This window comes from Carassius gibelio, chromosome A8 (genome assembly GCF_023724105.1).
Source record: "Carassius gibelio isolate Cgi1373 ecotype wild population from Czech Republic chromosome A8, carGib1.2-hapl.c, whole genome shotgun sequence".
Classification (NCBI taxonomy): Eukaryota; Metazoa; Chordata; class Actinopteri; order Cypriniformes; family Cyprinidae; genus Carassius; species Carassius gibelio.
In genome coordinates, this window is record NC_068378.1 from 28,196,853 (window position 1) to 28,211,277 (window position 14,425).

A 14,425-nucleotide genomic window follows, 5' to 3' on the forward strand; every position below is an offset into this window, starting at 1 on the left:
TATGAAGAGATCAGAAAAACATTTATTTAAACCGACAGTCACATCTAAACCACACACACACACACACACACACACACACTATAACAGTCCCACAGCAAGGCTTTCTCGCGCGTGTCACGTGTTCCTGCGGCTCATGATCTGCTGGATCTGTCGGTCCAGCTCAGAGATGATCCTGTCGTCATGCGTGTAGACTCCGGTGCGCAGCAGCGTGTCTCTCTCCTCCAGCAGACGTGTCACGTGTTCATCAGCGCTCTCGCTCGCACACGCGTGTGCCGTGTCCCTCCAGCTGCGCGGCTCCTCCTGCGGCTTCAGCCTGACACAAGCAATCAAACCGGCTCCAGTTCAATCCAAACACATTTAATACACAGACATCCAGCATCTGAGCTCTACAGTTTAATGAGAGACAGCTGCTGAAACATGCGGACGACAGCATCAACAGAGGCAGAAAAACTCACTGCTACACGGTAAACAAAGGGTTACGTTCTCACCGGTTCAGCTCGTTCCGGATGTCCTGAAGCTCGTGTTTCTCGTTCTGGACGACCTCCTTCTCTTCAGCGGCCAGGTATCGTAACCTCATGTGCTCCAGCTCCTGCTGCTGCTTCCTCAGACGGGTCATAGCGTTCTCCTGCTCGCGCTGGACACACACACACACACACACACACACACACACACACACACACACACACACACACACACACACACACACACACACACACAGCTGGTGATCCCCTCTGTGAGAAACAAACACTTAGACGAGGCCTTGACTTACGGTCACACACACAATCATCTCTGCGGTGGAGAGGTGTGTAAACACATGAGCAGATTCACACACACCTGGGACGCTTCACTGAGCAAAGTTACCCAGAAACCCCACACAGATCCATCACAGCACATCTCTGTCACGTGTGGGAGCAGTAATGTGTTTAAAAGAAGTCTCTCCTGCTCATCAAAGCTGCATTCATTTGATCAAAAATATGCTGCGTTTCCACCGAAATTACCCGGAACTTTTTTTCCCAGGAACTTTTTTCCCCCCAGACCCGTTGCTTTCTGCGTTTCCACCGCGGTGTAAAGTACCGGGTAGATTAGGCAGATAGACCGGTGACGCAGGTCTGCGCGCGTTTCTCAATACAAAGTACCGCTGATTTAACAAAATAAATAAAAGGTACACTGATTTTGGACGTGCATCATCGGTAGTTAGTTCTGACTTCGTGCATTCGACCGGGGAGTGTGATGTCCGCGACGACGCGAATCCTGTAATTTTCCTCTCTGTATATTTACAATGAAACAAAATGGGATATCAAATACCACTGCCTCACTTGGTTTTCATTTAAGCATAATAACAGCTGCAGAAATGTACTTACTTCAGGGATATGTGTATATACAGCCATTACAATGAAACGAAATATTATATAAATTTGCCTTTTTATTTTCATTTTGACATATAGATAAATTGAATACAGACCACAGAAAACCTGTTAGATTTACCCCGCAGCTGAATTATATGTTATGTTTAACCACTAAAGACACATCAGAGCCAGCGGCACATATCAGAAGGTCTATCCCAGGAGAGGCTGCTTCTCTGCGGATACATGAGGACTGAGCTCCCGCTGATCGAGTGGAGCTCTCCGTCGCAGAGATCGGCCAAACACATTTTTAAATAGGCTCTGTCTTTATAAATAAACCATAGATTTGAGTTTTAAACAACTACATTCTCGCCTGAAATACTTTTAAAATTGAATTTCATGACACAATAACAGTAATATTTGAAAATGTTGATCTGAATAAATGGTGGTTGAACTCAACCAATGCTGTGTGAACTCAACCAATCAGGATGTTTAGCGCCAAAGTCCCGCCCCCGAAAGTTCCTGAACTTTGAAAAAGTACCACCTCGCCAGCAGGGACTTTCTGAGGGGCATTTCTTTACCCGGAACTTTATTTAGTTCCTGGTTCCTGCGGTGTAGTACCAGGTACCAAGTACCAGGCCAAAGTCCCTAGTTCCTGGGTAAAGTTCCTGCGGTGGAAACGCAGCTATACAGAACAAATAGTGAAATACTATTCTAATTACTGTATTCTCAGCATCATTCCTCCAGTGTCACATGATCTTCAGAAATCAGAATAATATGATGATTTACTGCTCAAGAAACATTTCTGATTATTATCAGCGTTGAAAACTATTTAGAGCTTAATTAACAAAAAAAAAAAAATTCTCGCTCTCTTTTTTCCAAATAATTTAATATTTCAGTAATCAATTAATACTAGGAAGGATGGGTTAAAGCAATAAAAAGTGATTTCTTTCTCATTTGGAACAGCTTGTTAAAGATTTATCTTTTATTTTATTTTTATTTTTAGATTATTGAAGAATAATCTAAAAAAAAAAAACTATTTTTGTGCATTTCTACTACTAATAAACAAACTTCTATAAATGTATTACTTATGTTTATTTATTTACTTCAGCAATGATGCCTTTTTAAAAAGAGACCAATCTTTAAGATTTACGACTTTTTTATGCTAGAAATTTCATTTTCAGTTCTACGCTCAAAAAGAGATTCACGGAAATAAACAATATCATAACTATTTCAAAAATATAATTTAGTCCCATAAAATCCACTAAAAATACAAAAGATTATCAAACTAAATATTGGTTTCATTCAAATAAAAATGATTTTTGACCAATACCAAAATTCAGTTACATTTCAAAGTGTATTAAAATAGAGTTATTTTAAATTCTACTAATATATGAGTGTTTTTAAACACGGCTGCTGTGTGTCTGAAACAGTTATGAGCAGCTGATAATCTCAGGTTCACGTCTGCTTTAACTGCTCCATTAGTCTTCAGCCGGTTCTGCTACGATCCACAACACAAACTCAAGACTATTTTTAGAGCCATTAAGATTTTTTACATTGCAGCGTTACTTTCACGACACTGAAGCACATTCTCACGACTGTGGAACTAAAGTATTAATGCACCACAACAGTGTCTGAGATAGAGATATATAAAATAATACAATTTCATTAAAAAATTCTAAAAACTATATAGATATTTATATGAGGAGTTCATTTCCAAAAGCAGAATAAAAATCATGTTTTTTCATTGTGCATTCCAATTAATCTCAATCAAACCGCAGTTGGGTTATTTTGATAAGGTTTTTAAAAAATAACTAAAAAATTACATCTAACTAACACAATAATAACACGATTACAAAACAAAAAACAGGATTTTTGAAAATTTGAAATGTTTTCTGTTTTTGCAACAACAAAAACCTCCATATATATATACATTAATATTTGTAATAATAATAACTTGAATACAGTAAAACTTACAATTATGAATAATTTATGTAAATAATTGTATATTTATATATTGTATTTTTAAATACATAAAACAGTAAACATGTTTCAAGCAAATATATAAACTATTATAAAATTATATCTATATACACACAAAATTTCAAACAAAATATTTTTAAGAAATACTTTTATAATTTCATGATGTATTTTTCATAATTATGTCTTTCAATATTTTAAGTGCTTAAGAGTAACTTGGATACAGTAAAAAGTAAAATTGTGAAAAATACATATTTATAAATAAGAGTATTTTATATAAATTCTATAAATTCATAAAGTATATATTCTTAAAACAGAATTCATTTTCTTTATGCAAACTTAGTTTTTGGGGTTAAAACTACAAGCTTTCACTTAACATTTCTAGCAGTGACGAGAATCCAGACAGCGATGGTAAAACACACTCAGTAACGTACTGAACCCATGTGACCTCGCCGTGTGACCTCGCCGTGTGACCTCGCCGTGTGACCTCGCCGTGTGACCTCGCCGTGTGACCTCGCCCAGTCTGTTGAGAGTCTCACCTGTTTAAACCTGGCCAGCTCCTTCAGGGCTCGTCCCCACTGCTGCTTGTAATGCAGTTTGGATTTGGTAGCAGACTCCAGTTTACGCTCCAGCTCCACCTTCAGGATAAACACAGATCTGATGTGATGAGGAAGACAGGCTCAAAGCCTCTGCTCTGTGCAGGGTTTCGTGTCTCTGACCTTCTCCAGGGTCAGCAGGTTGATCTCTGACTGCAGACGGACCTCGGGCCGGACGTTCTGCTGATCCCGGTACTGAACAAACTCCTTCTCCAGCTGCTTGTATTTGTTCTCAGCCTCTTGTATCTTTGATGAAGGAACAAGAAATATCAGATATTTTAAGTAATGCAAATATATTTGATGTATCATATATATATTTGCAGGCTGCATTTATTTGATCAGAAATACAGAAAAAACTATAAAATTAGTGAAATATTATTCTAATGTAAAACATCTGTTTTCTGTGTGAATCTGTGTTAAAGTGTAATGTATTTCTGTGATGCTCCGCTGTATTTTCAGCATCATTCCTCCAGTCTTCAGTGTCACATGATCTTCAGAAATCATGAAAATGATGCCTTGGTTTGACCCCCCAGCTCGTGTGTTTACCTGCTGTCGCTGCTGAGCCAGCTGATCCTCGAGCTGCCTGACCTTTGACCTCTCCAGCTCTACCTGGTGAGTGCAGTCCTGGCGCAGACGCCGGCCGCTGTCCTGCAGCTCTCTCATGTTGAGCTCGTGCTCGGAGCGGAGCTCTCGCTGCAGTCTCTGCGTCTGGACGAGCGACAGACGAAAGCCTCAGAAACACGTCACACCACACACGCTCTGAAGATCTTTCAGTCTCACCTCCATCTCAGCGTGAGCCAGAGCTTTCTCTCTCTTCTCCAGATCACACAGAGTCTTCTGCAGCTGCTCCTCCAGAACATTATACTCCAGCTCCTGAAACATAATCATTACAATTAGTTACTATGATACAACAAATACTTTAAAAATACAAATAAATGCAATTCATATTTATACATATATAAGTCAGATTTTAAACATAAAAATACATTTATGTTTAGCTCCAGAAAGCACTTATAAAATGACCCGAGTGCTCCTTTATGTGAAGTTTACATGATTCAATTCACATTTAAGCATGTGGCGGATGCTTTTATAAAGTGTTGCAGTGCAAGTGACCTTTACACACTGCAAAAAAAGCTTTTGTTTTGTTTCCAGCCCAGATCTCTAAAAATTCTTAAAGCTGCAGTCGGTAACTTTTGACGCTCTAGCGGTTAATAAACAGAACTGCTTGCGTCTTGCGGAAGAACATCGTAGCCGGAACTACTTCTCTCTGTTTATGTCTATGAAGAATCACAAAGGTACTGGGTTACTCCGCCGCGGTATCCCCGAAGCAATCTAAAATAGTCCGAATATAAACACTTATTATAGGTGCACCCTAGTGATTCAGCACAAGCCAAAAACACGGTTTGGAAAATGCTTTCATTGTGTACTCGCTTATTATATACATTTTTCTACATTTTGAACACAAACAAAGTTACGGACCGCAGCTCTGATTGGTTGTTTCTTACCAGGAGCGATGGAGTTTCTGCAAATGGCAATAGGACACTGGGAGGAGCCAGAGGAGCTTGATTTATTCACAGATTATCTGTCTCATATTCTACTGTCAGGATATAATGACAGGTTTAATAAATATAAAAGTTACCTACTGCAGCTTTAAATCAAGTAAATCTTTAGTCTTGTTTACAGAAAAAAAAAACGAGTCAAAATTCAGCTTTAGTTCGAAACTAGCAAAATAATATTCTTTTCTGTTAGAAATAAGTTTATTTGGCGTATCCCATTGACAGATTTCTCTTTTTTTTTCAGAAAACAAGTTGTCTAGATAAACCTTCTTGATTTAAGAATTTTTCTTGAGATTTTGGCTGGAAATAATTATTAATATGAATACATTTTATTTATATATTATTTTTTTAAATAGTTAAAACAATAGTAAAATAAAATTTACAGTTATTTAAATTTAAAGTTTCAATATCACAATAAACCTTGCCTTTACTGAAGGAGGACTGATGTTTTCTGTGTGTGTGTGTGAGCGTGTGTGAGTGTGTGGGTGAGGGAGCGTGAGTGTGTTTGTGTGTGTGCGTGTGTGTGAATGAGTGTGTGTGTGTGTGTGAGTGTGTGTTTGTGTGTGAGTATGACCTTCTTCTTGATGAGCGCCTCCCGCTGGAGATCTCTCTTCCTCCACTCCTCGGCCAGCGCCTGCATGTGACTCAACTCCTTCTGCTTCAGCTGAGGACAAAACAAGCCTGATTCACCTCTCTTCTGGTGTGGAAGTGATTTTACACTTGCCAAAAATGGAACGTTTTTATATTATAAACAAGCAAACAAGCCCAGCCCAGAGGAGAAGAAGTAACAAAACGCATCACTTTCCATATAAGGTAACTAAGTAACAGTTCTTCTAGGGAGAAACGCAACATTGTAACATTTCTTTTAAAAGTAACTTTCCCCAACACTGCTTGTAGTTCAATGTTAATATATAACAAATGATTAAAAACAGTTTTTAACTTTATAATTTACTGAGAAACACCTTAAAAACTAATATTTAAATATATAGAAGGTGTACAGATTTTCATAAACGCCATCATAGTAACATACACATGATTTTAACAACATTAAACCTTAATGCACGTGACTGTTAAATCTAAGTAGTAACAGTTGTTTTAATATAAAAGCATTCAATGTAAGGACTATTACAGTTTATACAGTAAAGGAGCTTTCCATTAGCCAATTAATAGTCTTTTACAATTAAAATTACAATCATTTTTAAAGTGTGTGAGCTCAACGCTGTTGTTAGAGCGAGAAGCTTTGCATTGTGAAGGTTAGAAGGTTACACCTCGCACTCTTAATATTAATGTTAAAAACAGCGGTGGTTCAGTGTGTTCCCTCTGAGATCTGAACCTGATTATCGAACAGATCCTCCTGCATCTCCTTCCACATCTCCAGCTCCAGCGCTGCCTTGTACTCCGGGGTCTCTCGAGGACGAGTGAGAGGCTCCGCCCCCCCGGGGCCCTGAGGAGGAGGAGCCAGAGCCGCCGCCGGCCCCTGATCAACAGACAACACTCCGCTGTTCAAGCCACATACACATTCAGATTCAGAACGGGAATCAATCAGAGAGCGACATCACCTGTGACGATTCAGAGACGAGGACGTCTTGAGCTTTCACGAAGCCCAGATCTTCAAGAACGCTCACGTAACAGAGTTCAGCCAACCTCTCGGACCTACAGTAAAACAGCTTTAGAGCTCACAATTCTCAAATAAAGAAGTTATATCTCACAGTTCTATCACAACTAGACAAAAGATCAGAACTGTGAGACATCAATCGTTATCATGTATCCTAAAAATGTGCTTGATGTGACATCTAAAAACATCTGAAACCCGTGTGCTTCAGACCGGTCTGACTCTCTTCCACAAACACAAAAGAGGATTTTATTCTCCGTACAGTGAAAGTGAATGGGGTTACATTCTACAAAATATTTTCATTTGTGTTGTAAAGAAGAATGAAAGGACAGCATGTTTATTCATTGGGTGAAACATGTTTAACCCCTTAAGGGTCACCCGCAGGCCCACAGCCATGACACATTTATTGCCTTTTTACTCTATCAAAAATAATAGCAATCACATATTAGATATCATCTGAAATCTAAAAACCTAACAATTCATCCCTACCATAGAAATGGTACTTTAACATCTTTTGGCAGTCTCCTCCCCTTAGTGGGAGGAGTCATATTACAAAATGTATTAATGTACTTTACAGTCTGAGTCTCAAGATTCCATATTTGGCGACAGAAGTAACATTGTATCAAAAATATAGAAATGGAGTGTCACCCGGAGGCTGTCTGTGGAATAACAGTCTAAATAAACTCCAACAGTAACCCCAATTAGATTCATTTTTAACATCAACTTCAAATTTGTGACATAACTTACATATTTAATTTCAACGCAATTTTCCAGTAAAACTTAAAATAATCACAAAAAGTAGACTTTACAGTTAATCAACTTCTATAACATTTTTCCAATACCTTCATATTTTGATCTGATTCCACTTCTACAATAAAAAGTGTCCAACCTTAGGTCTGTATTCTAAAGTGTTTAATAACCGAGAAGTTTGAATAGTGCACTTTTACATCCAGGCAGAACCATTTTTGGTTAATAATCACCTTATTCTGAAAAATCCAAGTGTTTCAAAAAGTGAAACGTAGCTCGTGTGTATTTCACGATGAGTTTCATTCAAATACAAATGCACAAATAATAATGCAATACACTTTTTTGCCTAAATCGAAGAAAGTAACAAAAACAACAAAAACCTAGCCTTTTAATTTATTCTTATATTTCTTTACAAAATGTATTTGTTCTATGTCCTATTCTGTTTGTTTCCTTTTGCACCTGATTCTACTGTTCTAATGTAAACATGTATTGTTGTCGTTGTTGGTTCACGATATACCGTTCTATAATAATAAAAAGATTTGAGCATTGTGTGTTTGGAGTGACCTAGAGCTAGTGGCTGGGATTAAAACAGACTATGATCGACTCTGCACAAACCCGTCTGCTCTCATGATGGGGATCCTCTCAGAACAGCTCTGTCTCCAGCGCTGCAGACCGGACGGGTCCAGGAAGCGTGTCTTCTCGGAGCTGAGGAGACGGGACAGATGAATGCTGACAGAACCCAGCAGAACATCTCCAGAGATCGGCTCTCTGTGCCACATCTCCACCAGCAGAGGAACCCTGGACACACCAGATCGAGCTGAAGCTGGACGGCTGATCAGGTACAGTCAAAGAGTCCCAACTATCTCTCAGAGTCTCACCTGAGGAACGTGTCCTGAAGCTGATTGGGTAAAGCGGCGAAATCAAAGGCGCAGTACGACTGCGGCAGAAACACCTCGGTGTTCTTCTTCACCTCCACCGCTGGACTGGTCATGATGGGAGCCGCGCTGCCGAAGAACTGGTAAGCGTACCTGGGGAAAGACACACGTTAGGAACACGCTAAAGGTGCGTGATGGAGCTCAGGCTGCGAGCGCTAGTCACCGGAGGATGCAGTTCACAGGGAAGCTGGTCCTCAGGTCTCGGACGCTGCGCAGGTCCAGGGAGAAGCTGTAGTGATGTGCAGACGCAGGGATGGAGATCTTCGGAGCAGAAACAGAGACGGACGAGTCTCCAGCATCAGCTTCAGTCACATCTGTCAGAACAAAACAGATTTCACACTTCAACACGTGTATCAGACAGTCACACATCCAACACTACTGCATTCACAGCACTATAAGGCCTTTATTTGAACTGAGATCTTAAAGATGAATAAATCATCTCTCCATTGATGTCTGGTTTGTTAGGAGAACAATATTTGAAAATCTAGAATCTGAGGGTGAAACATTTTTGAATATTGAGAAAATCCTCTTTAAAGTTGTTCAAATGAAGTTCTTAGCAATGCATATTACCGATCAAAATTAAAGTTGTGATATATTTACAGTAGGAAATTTACTAAATATCTTCATGGAACATGATCTTTACTTAATATCCTAATGATTTTTGGCATAAAAGAGAAATCTATAATTTTAACCCATACAATGAATTGTTGGCTATTGCTACAAAAATACCCGTAACATATATTTACATAAAAATGAAACACACTTATTCTGCCCAGTACTTATTAAAATATATAAAAGAAAAGAGGGATCATACTAAGTTTTATTATATTTTAAATGATTCAGAACTTTTGGGTAAAAGCAAGTGGTTTGAATTCGTATCATCAGCTTGAAACCAAAACTGAAATCAATTATATATCAAGCCTGAATTGCACTGGGACTCTTATTTTGAAATGTCTACGCTGTACTACTTAAGCAGAAATTTGCATTCTTACAGCCATCAACAGCATATTAGAAAAACTGTCATAATTTCATAATTCATAACTGTCTAACATCAACAGTAGATCAAAAGGGATTGCTTGGCATTAACGTGTGATATTCATTGACCGTGATCGTGCAGCGCTTATTATTTAATCAAATACTAACCTTTTGAAGGGTAATAATAATAATAATCATTTATGACCATTTAAGATATTTAAAAATGTTAATGATCTTAAATGTGATCGATTTAAATTTAAGACTAAAAAAAACTATTTAAATCATTAGGGATGCACGATAATATCGGCACAACATCGGTATCGGCCGATAAAAGCTTAAAATGACCATCATCGGTATGGGCCGATATGAATATTTCTGCCAATGAGCCAAACCGATATTCTCCAAGTGAAATAATTGACCTGTTTTTCAGGTGTGAATGTCCGTCTACATTTGTAAAATAATACATTTATGGTTGAATCAGTACAGAAGAGATACATGGATTTCTCTTCAGTAAAATTAAAGTTTAAATATATCAGGCGAAAATGTTTATATATATATCGGTATCGGCCAAAATTATTTTGAAAATAGCGGCATACCGAATATCGGCCAAAATCCAATATATACCTATAAATCATTCTGCAGAGGACAATGGAAATGAATGTCATTAATCCCACAGACTGGACATGTACTTGAACACTTGCCATTTGCTGTGGGCGGGGCCTGTCTCTCGTGCGCCGTGGGCGGGGCCTGTCTCTCGTGCGCCGTGGGCGGGGCCTGTCTGATGTCACTGCACAGACTCTCGGCCTCGCTCTCTGAGTGCTGGTGTTCAGGAGAAGCGTCAGGAGTCTGGAGAGGCCGGTCCGGTGATGGGGTCCTAAGGGCTCTGGGCTCCTCTGAGGGACGTTCACGACGGGCGGCTGGAACCGGGCCTTTCTTCACTGGCGTTTTAGGACCATTCTCAACGGGTACTTCCAGCTGTTGACAAAAAAACAAAACAAAACAAAAAAAACACATGATAGGCCATAATCAGCAACAAACTACACAGTCAACAGCATCCGGAGTCTAGAACTGAACAGAACTGGGCTAAAGAAAAAAGACAAAGCAATAAAATAATAAAGGATAATAGTTATTAAATGCACTAATTGTTTAACTGTTTTTGTACCATTACAAATCGACTTTCAATGTTAGTAAAGCTTTCTAACTAAACTCAAGTTTTCTTCAGTTAAGGGTAGCTGTGAGACCTGATGAGCGCTGTCTTCGGTTCGGAGGGTCACAGACACGCTCACAGTGGGCTGGAGGTCCGGCGGGACACACTGCAGGCCGGCCTTCACTCGCTGCGGAGGCTGAAGGATGAAAACACCCTCTATAGTGGCCGGAGCTTTAGTGAGATCAGCGCTGCTCTTCATCAACCCGGCCAGACTGACCTCAGTGCTGCCCAGAGACTGGTTTCCACAGCAGAGATGGATCTGTGCGCACAAAAGCACATTCTGTTACTACACACTGGTGCTGTCGATTTAACACGTTCATGTGCTGCGATTCATGCATTTAAAGTGACGCCTCTTTATCTCTCACTGATGCAGCTGCTGATAACCACAAACAGGCAAATTATACACTGATATGAGGCTAAAGATCAAAATAGGAATGCAAAAATGTTTAGTTCAGCAATATCACACCAGCAAGAGCTGTTTCTCCTCCACTGCAAATATGAAGTGATTTAGACAAAAACGTTATACTGTGTTATATTTTAGACATAACATTGTCTGTTTTTGCTCATTTTCACAGCTGAAAACAGTTCCAATCAAAGCTACAGCAGAACTGTTCAATTGAGCGTCTCTGATCAACACACAGCAGTGATTCGTTACTGAATGAGTCAGTGATTTCGAATGAATCGAGTGAGTCAGTGATTCAGTGACTCATTTATAAATTCAGTCAAGTCACCTTTATCTATATCAGTGCATTTAACAATACAGATTGTGTCAAAGCAACGTTACAGTATTTAATAAGAAACTAACATGTCAATAAAGGAGTCACTTGCTTCGTATCTGAACGATTCGGCTGAATGAACGATTCAATGACTCGCCACCATCTACTGCCTCTTTTACTTTCATATTTAGAATATCATTCTATTTTAAAATAATTTCAAAATGAATAAAAAAAAAAAAAAACATTGATACCACTTTATTGTCATTATGCAATGTACAATCTTAATATTTCTTTCTAAAGCTAATTTTTTTGCAATGTCTATTCAATGCTTTCAAATTTAACAATAATAATTTAAAAATATATTTTGGAGGGGGGGGGGGGGGGGGCACATTATGTAATTAATTAGATTAAAAAAGTAAAATAAAAAAACAAAATCACAGCCCTACGAAAGACACAGAAAAAGAGTACTGTGAAAAATCTGGAAATTTACGGAACTTTCCAGAAATCCCTGAAATAGTCCCAAAAATTCCTGGAAAGTTTCCAGCTTTCTGCAGGTGTCCTGAGAGCTGTGCTGACCTGCAGACAGGGCTGCTGACCGAGGAAGAGCCGCAGGAAGGGCTCACTGCTGCGGATGCGCACCGACGCTCGCTCCGGCTCAAAGTTCGGACTCAGCAGGTTCTGGAAAGGTTCACTGGTGACATCGTTCCCCAACAGAGTGTAATAGAAGAAGAACTCGGAGCCCTCGCTGGACAGCTTGGTGGAGCTGGAGATCAGCTGAAGATCAGAAGACGAGTCGTTTAGTCCTGACACACACAGAACATGAACCAATACACCACCGCAGCTCTCTTCACCTGCTCCAGCTTAGAAGCAAACGCAAGCGTCACCGACAGCACAAACATCTCAGCGCACACATCTTCAGGACCGATCTGATGGAAACCTTCCTCCTCGTTCAGAAGCGGCCTGAGTTTATCAGAGTCCAGAGCAACCAGCGCTGGAGAGCCTAGAGGTCACAGAGAGGTCATTAACAAACCCCACTCACATCCATCACATGACTGACAAACACAGCCCGAGACACAGACGTACATGAAGAGGCTCTGAAGCCCATCAACAGAGGAAAGACAGAAAATGGGAAGGAAACAACGGCGCAAACACAAGAAGGAAAGAGATGAGACGTGTGCACCAGGATAAGAAACAGCGCTCGGGTACCTGGCCTCGCTGGAGCTTTCTTGGCCTTGAGCGGCTCAGCTGCAGGTTTGGTGTCGTTCTCTAAGATCATGCTGATCAGAAGAGCAGGTTTCAGTTTGGTGTACTTGCTACTGAGTAAAGGATGCCATTTAGGAGCCTGAAGAACACACAGAAGACTTTCAGAAAAGTCTTTAAGACTATGCTTTTTTCTGAAAGAAGTCTTTTCCGCTCACCATTTATTTGATCAAAAATACAATAAAAATAGTGAAATATTATTATAATGTGAAAGAGCTGTTTTCTGTGTGAATCTGTGTTAAAGTGTAATTTATTTCTGTGATGTGCAGCTGTATTTTCAGCATCATTCCTCCAGTCAGAAATCATTCAAGAAACATTTCTAATTAATGCGGAAACTTTGATAAAAAAAAAGTTTGGAATAAGAAATAAAAAATACTTTTATTCATTAAGGCTGCATTAAACTGCTCAAAAGTTTCACTGAAGATTTCTATTTCAGATAAATGCTGTTCTTCCGATCTTCGTATTCATCTGTGAATCCTGTAAAGAATTAAATGTATCAGTTTCCACAAAAATATTACACTGATAATAATCAGAAATGTTTCTTGAGCAGTAAATCATCATATTATTCTGATTTCTGAAGATCATGTGACACTGAAGACTGGAGGAATGATGCTGAAAATACAGCGGAGCATCACAGAAATACATTACACTTTAACACAGATTCACACAGAAAACAGCTGTTTTACATTAGAATAATATTTCACTATTTTAACTGTACTTTTGATCAGATAAATGCAGCCTTGAAAGAAAAGAAACAGAAAGTGGAGGATGTGACCTGCTTGATCTCTTGCAGCGATCTGAGATCGAGGACGATGTATCCCACACACTCCCTCGCAGACGAGCTGGAGTCGATGGCGTAACACTGTAGTTTGATGGGTGTTCTCTGGAGCCTGAGGAAGACACAGTGAGAGAGGAGCTGAAGGAGGATCATCACACTGAGCTGGATCAGACGAGCAGAACTCACCGGTGCTGATGCAGAGTCTTGCGGTCCAGCTCCCAGGCCAGCTCAGTGCAGAACTGGGGCTGTTCTTTGTGTTCCACGGGGTCTGTGGCCAAACTCTCGCCGTCGAAGCGAGCCTCGACTACGAGCGTGTGCCGAGGACTCCTGGGAAACCGACGGCCTGATGAAGGAGAACAGGGATCAGAGGAATGTTTTAAAGATGTCTCTTCATGATCAAAAATACAAAAAAAATTAAATAAAAAATTGCTAAATATTTTTACTATTTAAAAAGCTGTTTCTATGTGAATCTCTGTTAAACTGTAATTTATTTATGTGATCAAAACTGCATTTTTCAATCAAACATACAGTAAAAATAATAAAATATTATTTTAATGTAAAACAGCTGTTTTCTGTGTGAATCTGTGTTAAAGTGTAATTTATTTCTGTGATGCTCTGCTGTATTTTCAGCATCATTCCTCCAGTCTTCAGTGTCACATGATCTTCAGAAATCATAAATCATAATATAATGTTACTGATTTATTATTGAAACCGTTGTGC

General features: G+C 39.4%; 1 protein-coding gene across 7 annotated transcripts in view; it reads right to left on the minus strand.

The window, feature by feature from the left end:
- LOC128019119 (centrosomal protein of 120 kDa) overlaps positions 1-14,425 on the minus strand; it is a 79,444-nt gene continuing 65,019 nt past the window's right edge. For 6 of the 7 annotated variants that reach the window (XM_052605172.1, XM_052605168.1, XM_052605169.1 and 3 more), the window contains exons 2-20: positions 13,892-14,048; positions 13,703-13,817; positions 12,874-13,009; positions 12,519-12,667; positions 12,244-12,441; positions 10,986-11,210; positions 10,446-10,719; positions 8,933-9,083; positions 8,713-8,862; positions 8,450-8,632; positions 7,035-7,128; positions 6,809-6,952; positions 6,050-6,139; positions 4,700-4,792; positions 4,466-4,627; positions 4,043-4,165; positions 3,863-3,961; positions 489-634; positions 1-313 (exon numbers count right to left, since the gene is read on the minus strand). In XM_052605172.1, the coding sequence (XP_052461132.1) occupies positions 115-313; positions 489-634; positions 3,863-3,961; positions 4,043-4,165; positions 4,466-4,627; positions 4,700-4,792; positions 6,050-6,139; positions 6,809-6,952; positions 7,035-7,128; positions 8,450-8,632; positions 8,713-8,862; positions 8,933-9,083; positions 10,446-10,719; positions 10,986-11,210; positions 12,244-12,441; positions 12,519-12,667; positions 12,874-13,009; positions 13,703-13,817; positions 13,892-14,048 (2,888 nt within the window). In that variant the 3' untranslated portion in view covers positions 1-114. Of the gene's footprint in view, positions 314-488; positions 635-3,862; positions 3,962-4,042; positions 4,166-4,465; positions 4,628-4,699; positions 4,793-6,049; positions 6,140-6,808; positions 6,953-7,034; positions 7,129-8,449; positions 8,633-8,712; positions 8,863-8,932; positions 9,084-10,445; positions 10,720-10,985; positions 11,211-12,243; positions 12,442-12,518; positions 12,668-12,873; positions 13,010-13,303; positions 13,405-13,702; positions 13,818-13,891; positions 14,049-14,425 lie in introns of all 7 variants that reach the window. The other variant, XM_052605174.1, reaches the window with a different exon arrangement.